Source organism: Lepidochelys olivacea (assembly GCF_965140295.1).
Source record: "Lepidochelys olivacea isolate rLepOli2 genome assembly, chromosome: 2".
NCBI classification, from domain to species: domain Eukaryota; kingdom Metazoa; phylum Chordata; order Testudines; family Cheloniidae; genus Lepidochelys; species Lepidochelys olivacea.
In genome coordinates this window covers 70450345-70474232 of record NC_140412.1, presented here as the reverse complement: position 1 = coordinate 70474232, position 23888 = coordinate 70450345, and the positions used below count along the sequence as shown (strand labels likewise).

The following is a 23888-nucleotide window of genomic DNA, read 5'->3' as shown; positions in this document are numbered from 1 at the left end:
GTTAAAATCTTTGCTTCACTGTCAGAATTGCAATGTATTAGTTTATTTTTAAAGCTATATTCATCAGCCTATGAACTGGTGATTAATCAGCATTTTTATTATCTATCTAAGATCTTCCCCCAATTTCTAAAGTATGTCCAAGACCTTCCCATTTCTTCAAAAAACCTCATTAACAAAAGAGATCTACTACACCTACTTGTTAGTGGACATTAGACAATATACTCCTGGAGTAGTCAATCTGATCTCTAGTAATTAAAAATCTCAACATAATTTAAAATTTAGGAGAAATAAGAACAACTCTAGCTTATCTATGGTTTGTTTTTAAAAATATTTCTCCAGCTTTGTGATCCTGAGGAAAATCCCAGTGGAAGCTATCAGTTCTTTCAGAATATTTTCCAATTAATTATTTGTATTAGATGGGGGAAAACATCTTCACAATAATTGAAAAATATTTCTCTCCTCAAAAAAGTTTGGTTTTCCAGGATATTTTGAGATTGTTGAAAAAGGAGGAACATGTCACTGGAAAAGTAGATTAAAGTTAAGATGGTTGAAATGAAAAAAATATTAGCACATTCTGTAGGTTTGCACTGAAAATTATAAAGAAAATATAATTTGTTGCCTAGTGATTGGGATAATTTACTAATAATTTGTAACAAATTTTGGAAGGAAGGGTATGTTTTTAATTTATGTATATCAGAACAGCAGGAATTTACATTTTGAATAAGAAACAAAACCATTTTGTATTGTTCTCTTAGTATTTACCAGCATTTTGCTCAGTTGTTTTTTTTACGGAATCAAATTCCAGTTTTACATAACAAGTAGACAAAATACATGGAAGACTTCACTAAGTTTCATATTGACATAAAGGCATACAAAAATATATGCATTTGAGTTTATTAGGTTACATTTACCAGTGACATCAGATCAAATTATTGGTAAAGTACATCTCTTGGTAATAACAAAACAGAACATGATTTTAGAAGCTTGTTCACCAGAACACTTGCTGTACTTCTGCCTTCACAAAATGCCTGCTCAACCAGGTATTAGAGTCCTATATATTGTTTCATGTTTTAATTCAGCATATATAAGCCTTTACTTTAGAACCACCCCCATTAAGAAGACTCCCATAATTTGTCATTTTTTATTGAAACACTTTTCTAAAACGGATGCCAAACCATTCCTGCAAGCATTTAGAAAAGAGCGAAGGTGATGAGATTAGATTTCCTTGAAATGTAAAGCTAGCTAACTTGGATGACAGCTGGCATAGCACACTTGTTTAAACTGAAAAGACTTCTATTAATCCAGCAGCTCTTGTAATTTCTGTAAAACAAAAGCAGACCTCACATTTTAAATATTAAGCTACCAGAAGAAACTCCCTAAACTTAAGTTTATGTGAATGTGAGATGAAGCCACGAATAAGTTATATGTATTATCAGCAATGTTCCAAATAAACACGGTTCATGAGTTTCAGGTGTTTAAAACTGCACTAAGATGACAGTGATGTGATTTGTCCTGGCATAAAAAATGTTGCAAGAATAATTTCCTTAGATGTGTTAATAATTAGTACACAATATTTAAAGGAATACTATTTAAGTTCCATTCACTTTATTCAAGTGCCTTTAATGAATATTGAGGTTTCAGAGAGTGAGCACAAGGCACACAGAACTAGTTAGACTTCAGTTTTCTTATGATAAGATTGGAGCTATGTACTAGTCATAATACTAATAGCATTAAGTCAACTTTTGATTTTTGTCTTTTCCTTTCCTATAGTTTATGACCCACAGACAGTTAAGATTAAAACCCTTTAACACCTTGATGTACAAGTACTGTAAAGACTTTGGAAGGCAGAGAATAGTTGATCCAGACAAACAAAAGGTCAGTAGGTTTTAATGCTGCAATAAGGCCACTCTGGCATTTAGTTCAGTAGCAAGCAGTGAGACTGTCCAATAGATATTAGTCATGTCACAGAGCCATGCTTCATGCTGCTCTGTTCTTAGTAACTCATTATCCCAATGAAGCTACACTGACTATGGCCCTTAAGGGGACCCATGAGTAATGCAGTGATAGAGGGCACAGGGAAAATGAAAATGATACAGAAAAAACTTCAGTACTGAATGTGAGAACTGGTGAGCCAAGAATCAAAATGGTGGCAATAGTTTATAATGCCCACAATACAAATGATTAAATGCCTGAGGGAGAAGGAAGATTGTTAAAAAGCTTTTTGCAGTCATACCTAACAGCTTCTTCCAAGACTTGATGAGAGATTTTGCTAAAGATGTAACCTCTTCATCTGTGCTTTGCTTGCGTATTGCATTCACTGACATTCCAATTCTTGTGGACTGCAACAGAAAAGGATATACATCACAATTTGTGAAAGACATTTAACAGATACAAAAAGCTAAGCTGCATTTTGACAATGCATGGTAAAAATCTAAGCATCAAGTCAGTTGTATCCCTATGAAGTTGACTGAAATTACTTTATTAAGTTGCAAATCCTTACTGAATTGATTTTCACAAGACATCCTGCACACTGATACTGATAAAACACATTAATAAACTTTTCTTGATAGGAGCATGCAATCAAGAAAAAAAAGCTCACTTGGAACAAAACGTATGTTTTATGGTTTAAGTGGTGGGGGGGATCATTCAATATATTAGATAGAGGTCCATTCTAAAACAGGAAAATAGAAATTGCGTCACTTGACGTTATCCTATAGGATGACTTTTTTTTTTTTTTAACTGCTATGTTGCCCGATACACTTAAAGCTCCTTTGAGGCAATGTTAGTGTATTAGAAATCTGCTCTCACAGCACAGGATCCTATAATATTTCAGTACCCTTATTATTCACAAGAGTGATAAAGGCAGAGTACAAGAGATGGGACAACATGCATAGACATATCTATGAACATAAAGAAATCCACCTTTTCTATGAGGCTGTATGATGACTGATGTTCTCATTTTAGGGAGCCAAGAAACTTCTCAGGAACAAGTAATTTAAGAAACGTACATTTAAAATGTCAATAGTGTCCCCAAGTTTCAATATTTATACTTGTTAGTAATCAATGGCATATTGTAGCTGCCAACAGATAATTCCCACTGTTTTCCATTTTGACTGGAAAACTGTTTTTAAAAGGCCATGTTTATTGTCTGTTTCCTTGCCCTCAAAGACAGCTTAAGAACTATTGCTCAAATTTCCCGGAACAATTCATCTTCAGACAGACTACTGAGTATTTCAGCCTGAAAAGAGGAAAGTTAAAAAATTCTATAAGAGAGGTGTTTACAATGAAAGCTATTATGCAACCGAAATTACAGAAATGGCTTGTCAAAAATTTAAAATATTAAAATGATTTATAGATGTTTGAATAGTGTTAGAAATTATGAATTTCATAAATTTGATCAATTTAGTTCAGTAGATCTTGGGTGGGATTTTCACAAGCAATTAAGTAACTTCAAAGCACAAATCCCATTTACTTCCCATGAGATGTGCTCCTAAGTCACTTAGACTCCTTAGAACAGTTGCTTTCAACCTGTGGTCCGTGGACCACTGCGGGTCTGCAGGCTACGTCTAAGGGGTCCATGAAAGGTGACTAATGAAAATAAAGTTTCATGTCCCAGAAAAGGCATTCCATTTTTCTGATCAACCAAAAGCATGTTAATACCCCCACCTACAGGTCAAAGCCCAGAAGCGTTGTCATTATCACAGATGCCCAGTTTAGTGCCCTTTCTCAGGCTGCATCAAATGCCGTGCCAAGAACCTGCAACATTTGAATTCTGCTCAGTCACTTTTCAATCTAAGACTACTATGGTAGGGGTCTGCAGACCACACGTTGACTTTCCAAAGGGGTCCGCACCTCTATTTGAAATTTTTTAGGGTCTGCAAATGAAAAACGGTTGAAAACCACTGCCTTACAAAATCCCACCCTTCGGCAAATAGCTTGGAGAAAAGCTAAAATATTGATGGAGAGGATCCTAAAATATGACAACAAAGAATTTTACAAACATTCTGTCCTTTGTGACTTATATATTGTATACACAATAAACTAGTTTACTAAAACTCCAAGGGCAACTGCCACCTACAGTGTTAGGAAGAGATTCTTCTACAATCCATTCCTTTTATAACTTAGTGGGTGGGGTATAATCTCAATTTAGCACAATAATTTGGTATTTCTTACTTTAATATACTCCCAAGTTATTCAGGGATCTATCGATGTAGAGGGATATTTTTCCAATTTCCCCTCTTCCTCCTGCTCCAAAACTGAAACATCTGCCAAAAAAAATTTAATACAGTTTTCTAATTTGATCTCAGATTACTTTCTGCTAAAAAAAAAAAAATACCAACCTTGCTTATATAATGCTATCCTGTCTTTATTGCCAAATTTTAACAAAGGTTCAGTTACTCTTACTTCGAGTCATTTAAGCCATTAATGCAATGTATATTTCTCATACTGCTTTTAATAGGCTTACTTTTTTTTGCATTCCTTTTTGTATTCTTGTCAAAGAAAAGAGACCTTCAAACATCTTAGGATCTAGCTGCTATGACTGTTTATTCTATTTAACCTTGTAATGGCCTGGTATTACTATTTTTCTTCTTTAAAGAGAAAATTAAGAGGTTTTTTTTTTATTTATATTGGAAGTGTTATACATTTGTTCCTCTACCCCAGGCCTTCCACCCAATCAAAATCCCAGTACCACATTTTTGTAAGCAACAAGGAATAGGACAACTGCTCAAGTTCCTAAGCAGGTGGTTCCTGCAAGGTTTTAGTAAAGGCAAGTCATCAAATAACCTCAGGCCTCAGAACTGGGAAATCTCTGACTTAAAAAAAAAGTGTAATTATTAAATTTTAGACTAAAGGAAATGAGAGGCATATTTGGCAGAGAAATGCGTTGGTCAAAATGTAGCATGATATGGCTTACACACAGCAGTGATCAAAATCTTAACCTATCTGGCTTGTTTCCTCAAAGTCTTAACAAATTAAGCACTTTATTACTTAACCAATGAAGTAAACTATCCACCGTGATTTTTTCCAAAGATATTCCAATCTTTATACTTCTTTGGAGGGAGTGGGGGGGGGAGAGAAATGTGGTGAGGAGGAGTTTCTTTCTTTTATAGATCCCATAAATGTCTCAGAAGGAGTCTACACTGCTACAAGCATCAGGCAAGATAGGAGAGGCAGAATCCATTGGACAGTGATAGTGCCATCCTTCCCTAAGAGGGAGCTACCTATCAGCTCAGAGAGCAAAGAACACTATATTATTTTGTTTGGCGGGTTTTTCCAGTATCTTAACCTTATATGTAAACCATAAGAAAAATCCATGATTAAGTAAAATCTGAAATGTTAGCTTAATATAAAGTTACAAGCAACAAGAAACTGAGAATTATAAATTATGTTTTGGCACAACAGATTGGCATTTTTGGCCTTAAAGTATGGCATTTCCTTCTTTGATAATTTAAGCCAATTTACCGCAATAGAGAGGTAAAGGAGATAGGTTAGCAATGTCCGTATCAGGTATGAAATCGATATTTCTTTGGAACTATGAATTGGAATCCCAGTCATCAATTTGTTTCATCAATTTTGATGCAGTTAAAAACAAAGACCATGCTTAATCCACATGGACCCTGAAGGTCTCTTGCACTAAGCGACGAATTTGTCCTGCTGGTTTTGGTCAAAGTTTCTCCATCCTACCTCAGGCTTTCAATCATGGCACTGTGCACCAGTTTATCTATATGGCCACCATCTTCCCACCTCATAGATGGGTGGACTCTGGCAGTAGAGGAATTTATACATAGTTTGTAAAGCACTTTTGGATCCTTCATACACTTCCATAGCTAATAAAATTCTTTGCATTTAGTATGTTAAGTGGCAAATATAAAACTTTTTAAAAATGGATGGTATTTTTCTGCAATGTTAACTCATCCACATTGGACGCATGTGGACATTTCAAATCCCTTTTCTGTAAAGAGTAACAATATAATTGATAAGTGTAGTCCACAAAATATACAGGATGTACAACGTGACAAGGCTAGAGCTGCCACTGAAACCTTAAAATGAATCAGGAAATGCAATTATCATCTGTGCAACCATAATGATAAAGTGTCATTTGGAGAGACTGCATTTTACGTACAACGCCTCTAACTCAAATTGTCACAGCGGCAGTGTGCACTGCAATGTCACAAAGGAGACAGGCCTTCATTAGACTCTGGTAAAAATCTTAGCTGCCTATTGAGTTTTTCACAATTATTATACATCCAACTATTTTAGCCCAAGAGCTTATTCACTGCTGAGTAACATGCAAGTTTCATAGTCCATCTGCTTTTAATCATACAAATAAAGTGTGGAAATTCTTCTCTTAACAGAATAGGGAAAAAAACATTCAGCTTCATAACTCAGACACAGCTAGTAGGGTTTACTTTAAACTTACAACCAAGAAAAATTCATTTTTTGGCTGAAACTAGATTATCGAAAGCATTCTATTAAAGTTATAAGCAAGTAAAACTGAGTTGTACTTGAAACAATCCTCCAACCTTAATTATAGCACTTGTTACCAAGAGCTACAATTATTAAGTACAATGCCATTACTTTAAAAGTGTTGCTTCCTCATGGGACAATGCCAAGAGCTTTGCAGATTCTGGAAAATTTCATCATCAAAGATTTTTTTCCCCTCTCGATGAAAGATTACTTGTGGCCCAATTAAAGCCTAGTTTTCAATTAAAGGCATACCGGAAAATAGGTAAACCTCAAAAAGAGAGCTAGATTGTACACCACTCTCACCTCACCCAGATGCAAGGGGGAGCAAGGGAATATTAGGCTCCCTCACACTTTCCTGCATAGCTGTATAAGACTTACCCTATTCACAGACTTAGATACAGGGAAAGCAGGAAGGGGCTGCGTACCCGACATATTCCCCCTGTGAACAAATGCAGGGCAGGGCAAAACCGTGGCTCCACTCACTTATGATCTGATCGGTGGAGCTGACTAGATCCAAGAGGGAGAGAGCATGCTACACCTATAAAGGGTTGTAATAGGTTTCTCTCCTTCTTTAGTGCAAGAGCACAGCAGATTTGTGCCTCCAATATACATCTCTGAGACACCCTACTAACAGGCCGACATAGTTGATAAGCTGCCTTTTGCTTGGGCTGTGCCTCAATGCACAATCTTTCTAGCCCATATAACTGAAACAGAAAAGTTTTAAAAGCATCTGCAAGGGCTTGCTTCTGGACAAGAGCTAATCTAAAAGAGTTGCCATAAGTTCGTGTGGAGGAAAAGACCACATAGTAACTGTGCTTCCTTGAGATGGTTTGTCTGTGTGTATTCCAGTTATGGTGGTGCATGCAAACTGACAGAAAGAGTCAGTCTAGGTAAATGGGCAATATATTGTTTTATTATTTGCAAAGCAGCACAGGTGTACAGTACTTGACAGGCAAAGAGGCAGTTCCCTACCCCCAAGGTCTTGTAATCTAAATGAAACCTTTTCAACTGTACACTGATGCAAGGAACAGAGAATATTCTGGTGGACCTCAGATCTGAATCTAAGAATCTCTTAGGTTTTATTTTTGCCATTTAAAAGCTCATATTTAAAATATAACAGCAATGTAAAAGGTTTACCTGTAACAACTCAAGGGTCATAGGTATATTCTTAAGCTCCTTTAGCAAATCCAGTGCCCCAGCCTGTAAAACATGCATAAAAGTATTATTCAAAATATATTTTATTTCCTACACAGTTAACTTCTAAAATGTTTAGCAGAACACTAGTGATCTCTCTTTAAACTCCCACAGTATAAGTTTTAGTTTTGTGAAAGGTTCCAGATTGATAACTCTGAAGACTTAAATCCTATTTATCCACAGAACAAGCTTAGCACAAGAAGTGACACTGCAAGTTTCTCCAGACTCTTAACATCAGTGTGCCTCGACCCCAATTCGGAGATGCTATCTTGGGGGTGAGAGCAGTTTAGTCCCACACCATTTAGTTTTTGGTCTCTCTATTAAGATTACCATGTACCGCCATTTATGGGAGTGGTTAAAGTCACATCAATACTTATACCTTGGGAAGTGGATTTACAGCAGACTCATTTCACTCAAGTTCCCCAGACAGACATCACACAGCAGCACGTTTCAGTCTGTAATGAACTGGGCTAGATTAGAATAAGCAACCTGAAGATGAAGGCTCTATACATCCCATTACCAATCCTTAGGTAACCAGTTCCTCTACTAGAAATATTTCTAACTGGAATTATGTTGGCATGGGTAGACTATATTTCTTTAAAGGTATCAAACACGGGTAACCAGATTACAGTATTTTACTACACACAAGTGTAGTTTTCCCCTTGGGATAGTGTTTATTTTTCTAAATCACTCAAAAATTCTGCAAGTGAAAAAAGTTGAATAAGGGCTTTCTTTCAAGCTATAGCTATCTGCAACCACTCTTATCACTACATTCATCTCCAATCTAATACCCAGAATCCCATGCATGTACTGCAAGTGGATCTTTCAGACAAAACCTTAAAATGAGGTTCTGCTCCTAAAAGTTATAAATTGCAGAGCATGGATCCATACTTGTCTTAATCCCACTAAATCAAATCTCATCAGTTTACATGTGAAAACTCTCTCTCTCCAATGGACAACACTGCAAACTCAACCTGGAATCTGAGTTCTTTCTGGTTCATGTATCACTAATGTAGATTCATCACCTAGTTCATTTTGTAGTTGATGCATGCTCCAGAACAGAATCTAATTCACTCAGCTATGCTGCACTGAGGTTAGACCTACTAACAGTTTAAAAAAAAATACCCCTAAACTTTAGTCAATACTGTAAGCAGCTATTATTCTGAATACACTGAGGAAGCAAGATTGACTGAATAAACTGTCACTTTTAGTCACACTCCAGGGGAGGGGGGAAAAAAAAAGTTCTCTCTGAGATGCATGGACATTAAGGATCCCATTGCAGTTTTATCAAGGTTGGGTGTTTGCCCGCACATCTTGGACAAAATCTTCCCCTCTCACCTTAATGCAGTGTACTGTGCTGGTGGCTCCCATCCCAGAATGGCTACATTTGACTTGTATTCTATATACAGGCAAACTTCAGCTAACAAAATTGTGGTTAACTAAAGTCATTTATATTACCCAGTGATACTATATGCTTATGAGCTCTTAATTGGTGCTACAAAGGAACAGCATGCAAGGTGGATCCTGAGCAAATATCTCTGCCTAGTCTCCCCTGGTTCCTAACAAAGGAGAACTCCAGTCCTGTGAAGTTTAGAAGCTCTGTATTGTTGAAAAGAAGGTTTACAGAAATAGATCTCCCAATATATAACCTGCCAAATATCTGAATGCTTCCATAAAGTCTAGTGTTTTCCTAAGGATGAAAAAGGCTAAATACTTGTAAAGTATGATAATCAGCTGCCAACATTCATTAACAAATCCTCTAACAAACTTCTCGTGATACAGATTTTATATTATACTAAATTCCATGTGTTTCATTTTTTGAGGGGGAAGGGAAAGGGAGCACAAGGAAAGGAAAGAAGGGGAGGGAAGGCCCAACTGTATCTCACCTCTATATTCACGATTCAGAAGCTTTAAAGAAGCAGCCTTCTGATTCTGTACACCTATACACTTAACCACCATCTCCAAGCAATGCACTGTTTTAAAATGAACTCTTTGCTGCTAAGAAATGTCAGACTGCCTGGCTTGGAGGCCAAAAGACTTTTTCTGCGGATATAATACAGCAGAGGTAGCGACAGTGCAGTCTGTCTCCCACACCTTCTCATTGTACCTCCTTCTTGAACCTGAAGTATCTCCAGGAATTTAAGAGTACTTGAGTTTTCCTGTGTAGTTCAGGGTCTATTCAGTTTTGTTTTCTGCTAACAAACAGCCAAATAGTGCAATCTGTAGTTTGTGATACAGACACCTGTCCACTAGGTACTAGACAAATCAATTAATTTCAAAGACTGAACAGTTATCAGATTCTAAAAATTGTCACTAATAACCTGGATGTACAGCTACCCAGTCCCTATAACAATTCAACTTTTTACATTATACTCTCGTTATTTCTCATCCTCTTTGGATTATGGGCCATTTTATTTTAACCACTGATCCTATATATTTCTGCAAGTCTCCTCCTTTCTAGACACCTCAAAAATAAATAAAGAAACAAACGTAGGGCTTGTCTACCTGTACAGTGCTGTAGCGAAGACACCACTATATCCATGGAAGAGCTTCTCCTGTCAGTGTAGTTGTAATGTCTACACCCGGAGTTAGATCGGTATAATGTCGCTCAGGGAGTGTGGATTTTTCACACCCCTGAGCACCATAGTTGTACTGATGTAAGTTTGTAGCATAAGCCTTAGACTGTTTAGATCTCCTCCCTGTATTTAAGCAAACCTCTATCAAGCATAGCTTACTCTGCTCCTGTGTGGTGTGGTTAGACAGTGGCTGTTCTACAAGGCCAAGTACATCACCTTCCCATTGCTCCCAGACCATAGCCGTCCAGAGCTGTATCCCACAGCATTCTCTCCTCCTAGCTCATTAGCACAATCCCACTCTCTCAGCCTCACTCTCCCTTTCCCACTTTGATTTTGTTTATATTTATTACACAATGATGCCTGCAAAAAAATAATACTGACATGTTTAATTGAACATTTAACTTTTTACACCTCATCTCTTAGCTGACAAAAGTAAAAGTTTACTTCTTAGTGCAGCACAACCGATGTAACTATAGAAGAGTAAGTTGGGTTTTATTTTGCATCTACCCATTATCAACAAAATGGTCAGCTAAGTTCTGACTGCAGATTCATTTAGTGGTGATGATTAAGACTTTGTGTTTGTCACAGATTCTGTGACTTTCTGTAACTTCTGCAGCAGCCGGTGCACGTGGCCTGGGGGCTGCCTGAGCAGCTCGGGCAGCCCCTTGGCTAGGTGCACCAGCCGCTGCTGGGGCAGTCTCAGCCCCCCATCCCGCAGTAGCAGGAGTTGGGGGGAAGGACCTCAGGGCTGTGGTGCAGTGTTTACCAGAGGGGGGCTCCCCAGAAGAGCCACAGTAACTCCAGTCCCTCAACTCCTAGCTCCATGTGCTGCCTCCCCCTGCAGGCACCGCCCCCGCAGCTCCCATTGGCCACGTTTCCCAGCCAATGGGAGCTGCAGAAACAGGGCTTGGGGTGGAGTGGAAGCAGCACGTAGAGCTAGAATCCCCGCTTCCCAGGAGCCAGGTAGGGAGCCTATCTCCAGCCCCACCAACCCCCCCTCCCCAGCACCCACAGCACCCCCTGGGCTGCAACCCCTCCACTCCAAACACCCACAGCACCCCCTACAGGCCATGGCCCCCCTCCCGAGCACCCACAGTGCCTCCACCCCAGACCACACCCCCGAGCCACACCTCCAAGTTTTAGTCAGGCGTATATAGTAAAAGTAATGGACAGATCACCGGCCGTAAATTTTTGTTTACTGCCCGTGACCTGTCCATGACTTTTACTAAAAATACCATGACTAAAACGTAGTCTTAGTGATGATGCAATAGGCAAAAATAATTCAGGTAGTCTTTCAGCTACCAAGTTTAATCTAAAGCCCTTACAGAAAAATATTTTGACATGTAAATGCAGAAGTAAAACACAGTACTCCATGAAGTAACTGGCATGGTCGCTTTTCTGACTATAACCATGAGAGAGCAGTATTGAAAGAGGCACCCAATCCAGTGAATACTGTGTAGAGAAAGTGTTTGCCTAAGATGGCTTGATGCAGTTTACCAATTTCCTACTCATCCCATCTACATCCTGAAGCACTTACATGAGAGGAAAGTGATCAGGAACAGTCAGCATGGATTCACCAAGGGAAGGTCATGCTTGACTAATCTAATCGCCTTCTATGATGAGATTACTGGTTCTGTGGATTAAGGGAAAGCAGTGGATGTATTGTTTCTTGACTTTAGCAAAGCTTTTGACAAGGTCTCCCACAGTATTCTTGTCAGCAAGTTAAAGAAGTATGGGCTGGATGAATGCACTATAAGGTGGGTAGGAAGTTGGCTAGATTGTCAGGCTCAACGGGTAGTGATCAATGGCTCCATGTCTAGTTGGCAGCCGGTGTCAAGTGGAGTGCCCCAGGGGTCGGTCCTGGGGCCGGTTTTGTTCAATATCTTCATAAATGATCTGGAGGATGGTGTGGATTGCACTCTCAGCAAATTTGCAGAGGATACTAAACTGGGAGGAATGGTTGATACGCTGGAGGGCAGGGATAGGATACAGAGGGACCTAGACAAATTGGAGGATTGGGCCAAAAGAAATCTGATGAGGTTCAATAAGGATAAGTGCAGGGTCCTGCACTTAGGACGGAAGAACCCAATGCACAGCTACAGACTAGGGACCAAATGGCTAGGCAGCAGTTCTACAGAAAAGGACCTAGGGGTGACAGTGGACGAGAAGCTGGATATGAGTCAGCAGTGTGCCCTTGATGCCAATAAGGCCAATGGCATTTTGGGATGTATAAGTAGGGGCAGAGCGAGCAGATCGAGGGACGTGATCATTCCCCTCTATTCGACATTGGTGAGGCCTCATCTGGAGTACTGTGTCCAGTTTTGGGCCCCGCACTAGAAGAAGGATGTGGATAAATTGGAGAGAGTCCAGCAAAGGGCAACAAAAATGATTAGGGGTCTGGAACACATGACTTATGAGGAGAGGCTGAGGGAACTGGGATTGTTTAGTCTGCAGAAGAGAAGAATGAGAGGAGATTTGATAGCTGCTTTCAACTACCTGAGAGGTGGTTCCAGAGAGGATGGTTCTAGACTATTCTCAGTGGTAGAAGAGGACAGGACAAGGAGTAATGGTCTCAAGTTGCAGTGGGGGAGGTTTAGGTTGAATATTAGGAAAAACTTCTTCACTAGGAGGATGGTGAAACATTGGAATGCATTACCTAGGGAAGTGGTAGAATCTCCTTCCTTAGAAGTTTTTAAGGTCAGGCTTGACAAAACCATGGCTGGGATGATTTAATTGGGGATTGGTCCTGCTTTGAGCAGGGGGTTGGACTAGATGACCTCCTGAGGTCCCTTCCAACCCTGATATTCTATGATTCTATCATTGATTCTACTTTGTGACGTTATCGAAATACTATTGGTAACTATGTTGTTTATACCTGTTATGATTCATCCCCTCCCATATGTGTCTCTCTCTGAATCTTTACTAAATTATCCAAAAAATTAACTGATTTAAATACTGGTACCTAGTACTCTGCATTTCCATAATGCCTTCCACTCTGTGGTCTCAAACTGTTTTACCAACATTAATGAATTAAGAAGTCTACAACCCCCAGAGGTAAGGAAATATTATTCCCATTTTACAGATGTGGAAACAAGCAGAAACTTCCTAAAGTGTCACAAGACATATGTGTCTTGACTCTACCCTACCATCCTCTGCTTTAATCAGAAAGCCTTCTTCCCCTCTATTAATTTTCTAATATTAGTTAATTGCAATGAAGCTACATTCTACTTGCCACAAAAGGCAAACCTGTTCTGAGCTTCAGTCATTTAGAAGCCAGCACACCAAACAGCTATAGTTTAGTTTAATTATAGAAAAGGGAGCAGCAAAGAATAGACAATGTAAAGAGAATTCCATAATAAATACTAAAGTTATATAAAATATAGAAGAAAAGAGTAGTACTGCATGTAAAATTATTAACAAATTGTTTGGAAACTGAAACTTCTTGGAAAATGCACTTTCCTGAAATACTGTAGGTATGGGGAAAAGTTCCACTAGCCATTCTTAAATAGTGGGGTCTAGAATGATTTCTAAACAAACACTAAAATAAGTGTGACAATATTTAATATTAAAAGTCCTGTCGAAAGACATAACTTGGACAATTATTAAATATTTGCTAAAGACTGTATTTTTGAGACTGAATGTATCCATACCTTAAAGCATTATTTGCATAAAATGTTGACCACAGACTATCCAAAGAGGCCTGTTAAAAAGAGCCTATTTCCCAATTAAACAGGGTTTCATCAAAAAATTCCACAAAACATTTCAGCTTCAAAGAACTTTTGTTGAACCAAAGGTCGAACTTCAATGGAACCCTGCCTGCCAGACAGTTTCCACTAGAAACTTGCAGGACAGGCTACTGCGAACCTGGGGCTTCCAGAGTCCATTGCTCTGGGATAGTCCCTCTATACCGGCTGCCCCAGAGCCTCCAATTTCTCACCTCCTATGGAGCCAGAAGCCCAGAAGTTTTTGCTCCACAGTAGGGAGCCTGGAAGCCCTGGGACAGGCTTCCAGGTCCATAGCTCTCAGGCAGCTCCACCATATGGACTCCCTCAGAGTTGGGGACCCTGGAAGCCTTGGCAACTGCTACTGAAACTGACATAGGACCCCTGACAGTTTCACCACTGTTAAGCAGTGGTGGGCAGTAGTGAACCTGATAACCATGTCAATTTCAGTTAGCAGCAGCTGAATTCCCAGGAGGCACACTTCCTTTCAGAAACCCCATATGCTGGTTTTTCTAAAACTCATTATATATATAAAATTCCCAGTTGCAGGAAAGTCAAAATCTCCCATGAAACTGAATTACCAAATTTTGGCTAGCTCTGTTGATAAATACAGTAAGAGACCACAACACTAAGGAATGTTTGTAATTGTACTGCATGCAAAGACTTTTCATTAGGTAAGTCTGATCCTTGATTTCCTAAATTTTGGTATGTCAAATATCTATTTGTCATGGGTTCATGCTACACAAAAGATAGGGACTTGCTAGTTGTGAGTGGTGATCTGTTTATTTTAGATCTATATATCAAAGACAAAAGCAGAACCCATGAGGATAGGAATACTCTCAGATCCTCTTTGTACAAATACTGATTGTGGATACCAGTGGAATACAACTAACAATGTGCTAGGGAATGTGCAAACAAACTAAAGAATTTGCAATTAACATTTCTACCAAATCCAATTTTCAGTTTTAAAAATAGTTTTCCTGTTTTTTTTGCTGAAGGTCTCAGTTGAAGGGACTACAAATATCAATTGAGAACTTTCTCAGACTCTTGCTTGAAAGGGCAGGGATGGTGAATCTTTAATTCAGAAAGCTTCTCTCTCCCCCACCCTCGCCCCTTTTATTAGAATTAAGTGTTAACAAAAGAAAACAAAAATCGAAGTCTTTTGAGAATTGAATAAAAAATTGTCAGGTTTCGCTGCCTTGGTATCTCTTCAGTAACAGAGCTGGCTGCTCAGCCACCCATAGGACTGGTCTTCCAAGAAATACAGGGTAAAGTATAAATCCTTGCACTTTTAATTTTTTTTTTTTTAATTTTTTGTAATCTTTACAGGCCTTCTTTTCTCTGATTTGAAGTACAATGGAGGGTCACAACTCAACTCTGCCCCTCCTGCCCAAAAGTATGGCACCTGGGAAACCTCTGGCCAACTTTAGACATTTTCCATATGCTGGGGATGAGCAAAACAGGAGGTGAAGTTCTACACTGAACTGTTGGTATTTCAGATATCATTGAAAGGTCTAGCTTCAGACATGTTTTCGTAATCTGCTGAATTATGCTTGAGGTGAAAGTCTAAGTAAGAGTCATCAGCATCTTCTCCTGGTGTTAAGATGTATGTTAGTGCTGTGCTGTTAGAGTTATTCATTAAGTCATTACGACCCTTCCTTTCTTTATGGCTAGACTGGAGGTGGGGGAAAAAGAGGGGATTGTAACACTGTACCTCAAAGTAGCACTGTGGAACCCCCATATTCAGCACTATCATATAATTATGATTGTTTTGAACAAAGTATACTTTGTGAGGTAACATTTTAAGTCTTGATCAGTTGACCATTAATATCCTGTTGACTTGTAGATACTACCATTGTATGTGAAGTTATGAAGTATTGCTATACATGCTGCTGAAATATGTTGTGAGGTTGGGAGATACCCACAGCAAACCTTTCAGTTGCAACAAAGGAGGGCCAGACAGGGGTTGGTGGCCCATGAAAAAGAATCCACTATCCCAGAGGTTTCTCAGAGAAGGCACATACGCAAGGCTGCATTAACACAGGGGCTTTAAGGACTGCAGCCCAGGGCCCCGAGCTGAGGAGGGCCCCAGCACAGCAGGGTTCAGGCAGGCTGCCTGCATGCCGTGTCCCCATGCAGCTCCCGGAAGTGGCCGGCTGCTGGCATGTCTCTGTGGCCCCTGGTGGTGGGGGAGGCATCTCCACGCATTATCCCCACCCCCAGCACCATCCCCGCAGCCCCCATTGGCCAGGATCTGGCCAACGGAAGCTGCAGGGGCAGCGCTTGCTGGTAGCACACATAGACACGCTGTCCCCCTCCCCTGAGGGGTGCACAGAGACGTGCCAGCAGTCGGCCACTTCCGGGAGTGGCAGGGGCCACGGCATGCAGCCTACCTGCACCCTGCTGCGCCACCGGCTGGGAGCTGCCTGTGGTAAGCACCTCCCGGCCAGAGCCAATATCTCGTACCCCCTCCTGCACCCCAACCCCGTGCCCCCGGTCAGAATTCCCTCCTGCACCAAACTCCCTCCCAGAGCTTGTATCCCTCATCCTCTCCTACACCCCAACACTCTGCCCCAGCCTGGAGCCCCCTCCTGCACCCAAACTCCCTCCCAGAAAGAAACTAACTTGACAGCTGTTCTAAGGTAAGAAGTAGGTTATTTTGAATTAACTATATTCTACAGGTTTTAAGACTGAAATGTAACCACAGAACGTCTTTATGTTAATTAAAAGGCAAATTTAGTACAGCATTAATAGCCTTGATGCCATAATTGTGATCGTTTTGTTTTAAATTTGAAAAAAGACTTGCATACAGGGACCCAACAAAATCTAATAGCCCCAAGCCCACAGGAGAGTTAATCCGGTCCCGCACATATGCCATGGGGGTGGATTAACCCATGTCACAGCAAGGATCTTTCTAGCAGCTAGAAGAAAGTATAAAAGAGCGACAGTGACATAATCACTTGGCTTCTCTTCCCCTTGCTCCCATCTCAACCCCTGGAAGGTCGCCTGGAAGGAAGTCTAGTCTGTGTATTGAGGAACTATAAAGTGCCTGTAACATCTGTTAGGATTCAAATCTTACTTAGTCTGTTAAAAGTCAGAATTTAGATTGCATTTTTATTTCTTAGGTAACCAACTTTGATCTCCATGCCTGCTACTTATAAACACTTCAAATCTGTTTTGTATTTTACCTAAAACAGTGCGTTTTTGGTTGAAGTGTTTGAGGAAGCTTAGTTCAAATTACAATGGCTGGTGCAGGTCCACTTTCCTATGAAAAACTGGTGAACTAAGTAATGAGCAGGCTTCTGAGCAGTTCAAGACAGCACAGTTCTGGGGTGTAGGGCTGGAGCTGGGTGGAAATTGGCTGAAGCCTCTCTACTGATGGTTCATGAGTGGCTGGGAGATCATTCATATAACTCAGTTGGATGCGTCCCTGCTGTGGATGGCTGTGTAAGTGGAGTACCCGACAGAGGGTTGGAGCTTATCACAGCATCACAGTGTGATAGGGACACCGCATGTTGTTGGATTTGGAGGGCTCAGAGGTGCCACAGTCCAGGTTACACCCCGGGGACTCTGTGACAGGAATAACCCAACACTATTTCTGTTTTAACATAGAGCTAATGTATGAAAGAGGTCAAAAACCGCTGTGTCACAGCAACTATTTCGTGAAGTAGCGACACAATTTTCTGCACAAAAAAACCAGGAGTTCAAAATTTCAGTTGAATCTGCTAACTGGTGAAAGGACCTATGCTTACAGTCTCATCTTGGTCATGCACAGCCATCCACCTGAAAAGGCAATTAAACTTTTAAAGTAACTTTATTCCCATGTAAAATCCTTAAAAACCATACTCCCTTTTCACAATTGATTTGTTGACACCCTCAATAACTGAGGAACAAGTCTCAATATGAAGCTAGTACAGTTTACAAACAAAACAAAAAAATATCCCCACACAACTCACCCAGATTAATCAAATGACAATCAGAGGAAAAATGTCTGCATCGACTGGTTTAAAACCTATAACTTTTTAAAATTAAAGTAACTTTTTTAAAGAATACCTTTGTCAAGTTAGTTACACAGTAATGGTTGGTTCTATTAAAGGGAGCTGCCATTTAAATCTAGTAAGAATACTTCCTCTTATCTTTTCTTCTCTAAACTTACTGAACTGTCCTTGAATTTTGAAAATTCGTATGTGCAACATTACCTCTGCCCACCTGCTCTTATGCATTTCAATAAGTTCATTCATTACACTTATATAAAAATAAATGGTACACATTTTTAACTAAGGCTACAGGTAAGGTGCAACCGAATAATGAATAGCACACATTTCAATTACAATCTTATTGGAGGAATAATATAACGTATCTGAGATGTGTGTCAAGTGTTGCATGTTATAAAGTGTAGTATATCAATACAATCTTGTATGATTGCCAGTTGAAAAAACTACATATTACTACTGTTGATTAAGCTGAGCCCTGGTCTACACTACGAGTTTAGGTCAAATTTAGCAGCGTTAGATCAATTTAACCCTGCACCCCTCCACACGACGAAGCCATATTTTTTGACTTAAAGGGCTCTTAAAAATCGATTTCTGTACTCCTCCCCCGATGAGGGGATTAGCACTGAAATCAACCTTGCCGGGTCGAATTTGGGGTAGTGTGGTGGCAATTCGACGGTATTGGCCTCCAAGAGCTATCCCAGACTGCGCCATTGTGACCACTCTGGACAGCGCTCTCAACTCAGATGCATTGGCCAGGTAGACAGGAAAAGGCCCCTGAACTTCTGAATCTCATTTCCTGTTTGGCCAGCGTGGCAAGCTGCAGGTGAGTGCAGATCTCATCAGCAGAGGTGACCATGATGGAGTCCCAGAATTGCAAAAGAGCTCCTGCATGGACTGAACGGGAGGTACGGGATCTGATCGCTGTATGGGGAGACGAATCCGTGCTATCAGAACTCCGTTCCAAAAGACGAAATGCCCAAACATTTTAAAACCATCTCCAAGGGCATGAAGGACAGAGGCTATAACAGGGACCCGCAGCAGTGCCATGTGAAACTTAAGGAGCTCAGGCAAGGCTACCAAAAACCAGAGAGGCAAATGGCTGCTCGGGGTCAGAGCCCCAGACATGCTGCTTCTATGATGACCTGCATGCCATTCTAGGGGGTGCAGCCACCACTACACCACCCCTCTACTTTGACTACATCAATGGATTATCACGCAACAGGGATGAGCATTTTGGAGACGAGGAAGATGAGGAGGAAGCTGAAGATAGCACACTGCAAGCAAGTGGAGAAACCATTTTCCCCAAGAGCCAGGAACTGTTTCTCACCCTGGGCCTGGAGCCAGTACCCCCCGAACCCACCCAAGGTGGGCTCCTGGACCCGTCAGGCAGAGAAGGGACCTCTGGTGAGTGTACCTTTGTAAATATAATACATGGTTTGAAAGCAAGCATGTTTAATGATTAATTTGCCCTGAAGACTTGGGATGCATTCACAGCTAGTACAGCTACTGGAAAAGTCTGTTAATGTGTCTGGGGATGGAGCGGAAATCCTCCAGGGACATCTCCATAAAGCTCTCCTGGATGGTCACTCCTCATGGTCACCTGGTTGAAATAGGGTAATTTTATTAAGGGGACATTCAGAGGTGGCCGTTCCTGCTGAGCTGCATGCCTGTAGCTGAACAGAAATCTTCTCCGCTATTAGCCACGCGGTGTGGGGAGGGGTGAAGCCATCATCCCATGGAATTGGGTGTATGGGGGCGGGGGGTTAGTTGGGTTTGTGCTGCACGTTAGCCCGAAAACCACAGCCCCTCCTTTTAAATTGCCAACCCATTTTAAATGGCCAGCCTAATGGCTGCTTGGTGTGGGAAATGAGGGCACTGCTGTTTGAAACCATTCCCACATGTTATGAAGGGGAAAGAAGCCAAAAGACTGTGGCTTACCATGGCTGCCTGCAAGCCAAATTCTGTTGCCCAGCCCTGCGTGTGTGATCTCTCACACCAAACCGGCAGACCCTCAATATAAGAGGCAAAATATGATCTTGTACCGAAAGCACATATGCTATGTAACGTTAACAACAAGGTTCACCATGAAAGAGAGTCTACCCATTGTTCTCTAAAATGAGTCTTTTTAAACTACTACTCTCCCTTTTTTCCCTCCTCCCGCAGCTGCAAATGTTTCAACACTCACACTGTCATCTCTGTCCCAGAGGCTAGCGAAAATTAGAAGGCGAAAAAAAACACACTCGCAATGAAATGTTCTGAGTTCATGCAGTCCTCCCACACTGAAAGATCCCAGCAGAATGTGTGGAGGCAAGCAATGTCAGAGTCCAGGAAAGCACAATATGAACGCAAGGACAGGTGGTGGGCTGAAGATGATAGGTGGTGTCAGCTTGCTGACAGAGGACAGGAGGCAATGCTGAGGCTGCTGGAGGATCAAACTGATGTGCTCCAGCATATGGTTGAGCTGCAGGAAAGGCAAGAGTACAGACCGCCGCTACAGCCCCTGTGTAACCAACTGCCCTCCTCCCCAACTTCCATAGCCTCCTCACCCAGACACCCAAGAATGCGATGAGGGGGCCTCCGGGCACCCAACCACTCCACCCCAGAGTACTGCACAAGCAACAGAAAGCTGGCATTCAGTAAGTTTTAAAGTGCAGTATGGCCTTGTCCTTCCCTCCTCCCCCACCCCACCCGGTGCTTCCCTCCTCCCCGACCCATCCCGGGCTACCTTGGCAGTGATGAATTAATAAAGAATGTATTAATTTGAAACAATAATGACTTTATTGCCTCTGCAAGCGGTGATTGAAGGAGGGAGGGGAGAGCGGTTGGCTTACAGGGAAAGAGAGTGAACCAAGGGGGTGGGTTTTCATCAAGGAGAAACAAACAACTTTTACACCGTAGCCTGGCCATTCCTGAAACTGGTTTTCAAAGCTTCTCTGATGCATACCGCGCCCTCCTGTACTCTTCTAACCTCCCTGGTGTCTGGCTGTGCGTAATCAGCGGCCAGGCAATTTGCCTCAACCTCCCACCCCACCATAAACATCTCCCCCTTAATTCTCACAGATACTGTGGAGCGCACAGCAAGCAGTAATAACAATGGGAATATTCGTTTCGCTGAGGTCTAAGCGAGTCAGTAAACTGTGCCAGCAGGCTTTTAAACGTCCAAATGCACATTCTACCACCATTCTGCACTTGCTCAACCTATAGTTGAACAGCTCCTGACTACTGTCCAGGCTGCTTGTGTATGGCTTCATAAGCCATGGGAGCAAGGGGTAGGCTAGGTCCCCAAGGATAACTATAGGCATTTCAACATCCCCATCGGTTATTTTCTGGTCTGGGAAGAAAGTCCCTTGCTGCAGCTGTTGAAACAGACCAGAATTCCTGAAGATGCGAGCGTCATGTACCTTTCCCGGCCATCCCACGTTGATGTTGGTGAAACGTCCTTTGTGATCCACCAGTGCTTGCAGTACCATTGAAAAGTACCCCTTTTGGTTTGTGTACTTGCTGCCTTGGTGGTCCGGTGCCAAGATAGGGATATGGGTTCCGTCTATGACCCCACCACAGTTAGGGAATCCCATTGCAGCAAAGCCATCCACTATGACCTGCACATTTCCCAGAGTTACTACCCTTGATAGCAGCAGCTCAGTGATTGCGTTGGCTACTTGGATCACAGCAGCCCCCATAGTAGGTTTGCCCACTCCAAATTGATGCCCGACTGACCTGTATCTGTCTGGAGTTGCAAGCTTCCACAGGGCTATCGCCACTCGCTTGTAAACTGTGAGGGCTGCTCTCATCTTGGTATTCTTGCATTTCAGGGCAGGGGAAAGCAAGTCACAAAGTTCTATGGAAGTGCCCTTACGCAAGCGAAAGTTTCGCAGCCACTGGGAATCGTCCCAGACCTGCAGCACTATGTGGTCCCACCAGTCTGTGCTTGTTTCCCGGGCCCAGAATCGGCATTCCACGGCATGAACCTGCCCCATTACCACCATGATGTCCAAATTGCCAGGGCCTGTACTTTGAGAGAAGTCTGTGTCCATGTCCTCATGACTCTCGTCACTGCGCTGCCGTTGCCTCCTTTTGCAGGTTCTGCATATACTGCTGAATAACGTGCGTGGTCTTTACAACGCTCATGACTGGCATGGTGATCTGAGCGGGCTCCATGCTTGCTGTGGTATGGCATCTGCAGGAGAGCAGAGTGGCAGCGGCGGGTGATGACAATGCTGACAGCAATATGGCACCCACACAGAAAAAGGCGCAAAATTATTGTCGGCCGTTGCTTTCACAGAGGGAGGGAGAGGAGAGCAAGGGGTAGGCTGGCAGCAGATGGTGCAGTACGACTGCTAGCCATCGTCGTCTCCTGGGTGCTCACCAGCAGACGGTGCAGTACGACTGTAGCCATCATCGTTTCCAGGCAGACTGAATCTCCATGAGACCAAACTTAAGAAGAGAATGACCTGGAATCACTCCCATTTATGTCCAGGCGCCCCTGACAGACCTCACCAAAGTCTGCCAGGAGCACCCATGTCTGCCCAGGCGCCCCCGACCAACCTCACCGAGGTCGGCCAAGAGCACCGAGCATCTAGCAGGAGCATCAAGGTCGGCCAAGAGCACCAGCATCTAGCAGGAGATGATGACGATGGCCACCAGTCACAGAATCATAGAATATCAGGATTGGAAGGGACCTCAGGAGGTCATCTAGTCCAACCCCCTGCTCAGAGCAGGACCAATCCCCAACTAAATCACCATACTGCAGCGTCTGCTGCCACAAGGCAATGAGCTGCTGCTGTGTAGCAATGCAATACCACGTCTGCCAGCACCCAGGACACATACGGTGACAGTGAACTGAGGGGGCTCCATGCTTGCCATGGTATGGCGTCTGCACAGGTAACCCGTTGCTTTCACGCGGGGGGGAGCCTGACAACATGTACCCAGAACCACCCGCGACAATGTTTTTGCTCCATCAGGCATTGGGATCTCAACCCAGAATTCCAATGGGCGGCGGAGACTGCAAGAACTGTGGGATAGCTACCCACAGTGCAACGCTCCAGAAGTCGATGGTAGCCTCAGTACTGTGGATACACTCTGCTGACTTAATGCTCTTAAGTGGGAACACACACAATCGACTGTATAAAATCAATTTCTAAAAAAACTGACTTCTATAAATTCAACCTAATTTCGTAGTGTAGACATACCGTGAATATATTAGTTCAGCACTGCAGCAATTTAACAAGCCAATTTATTGTTAACAGAGTACCAATAGTCTACCCATGAAAAGTGGATGTCCATGTTGATGTTATACTTCTCAATTCATCACAAGTTACATTCCAGACAACTGGGATACTACAGCTCAATGTTCTGTATAAGCCATAGAGAAAGATTTTCAATGGTAGGTTAAATAAAATCATCCCTTCCTGATAGTGTAGACTAGGAAAGGATAGTTACAATAATACCCTCAATTACAGGAAGAGCACCTGGATTCAATTCAATGGGTTTTTCTTTTCTATGTTTTCTGTAATTTTTTTTGCAAATTGTAAGGTCTCTCTAGCAGGTTTTACTGTACCTTACAATTTGCAAAAAAAAATTACAGAAAACATAGAAAAGAAAAACCCATTGAATTGAATCCAGGTGCTCTTCCTGTAATTGAGGGTATTATTGTAACTATCTGTGCTTATTGCCCTTGACACCCACATGTGCATGTGGAATGAAATAAGCAGGGAGCAGAAAAAAAGAAATCATCAAATGAATAAACCAAGGGGAAGAGAGAGAGAGAGAGAAAAACTGAGAATATTCATCCTGTTAGAAAAATGTCAGTCAAACCCAAGAACCTTGTGTAGACTAGGAAAGCTACCTGTTGCCACCAATGGGTGTCAGCAACAAGTCTAGCTACACTGGTGCTGAACCTGGTTTAACTGATAGGGTTGATTAAGATACATCAA

General features: G+C 41.9%; 1 protein-coding gene across 2 annotated transcripts in view; it reads right to left on the bottom strand.

Moving 5' to 3' along the window:
- Positions 1-23888, bottom strand: part of LOC311515393 (transcription elongation factor A protein 1) — a 109242-nt gene that overhangs the window by 34663 nt on the left and 50691 nt on the right. For both annotated transcript variants that reach the window (XM_084618399.1, XM_084618397.1), the window contains 2 exons: positions 7606-7668; positions 2234-2339 (listed from right to left, as the gene is read on the bottom strand). In XM_084618399.1, the coding sequence (XP_084474525.1) occupies positions 2234-2339; positions 7606-7668 (169 nt within the window). The remainder of the gene's footprint in view (positions 1-2233; positions 2340-7605; positions 7669-23888) is intronic.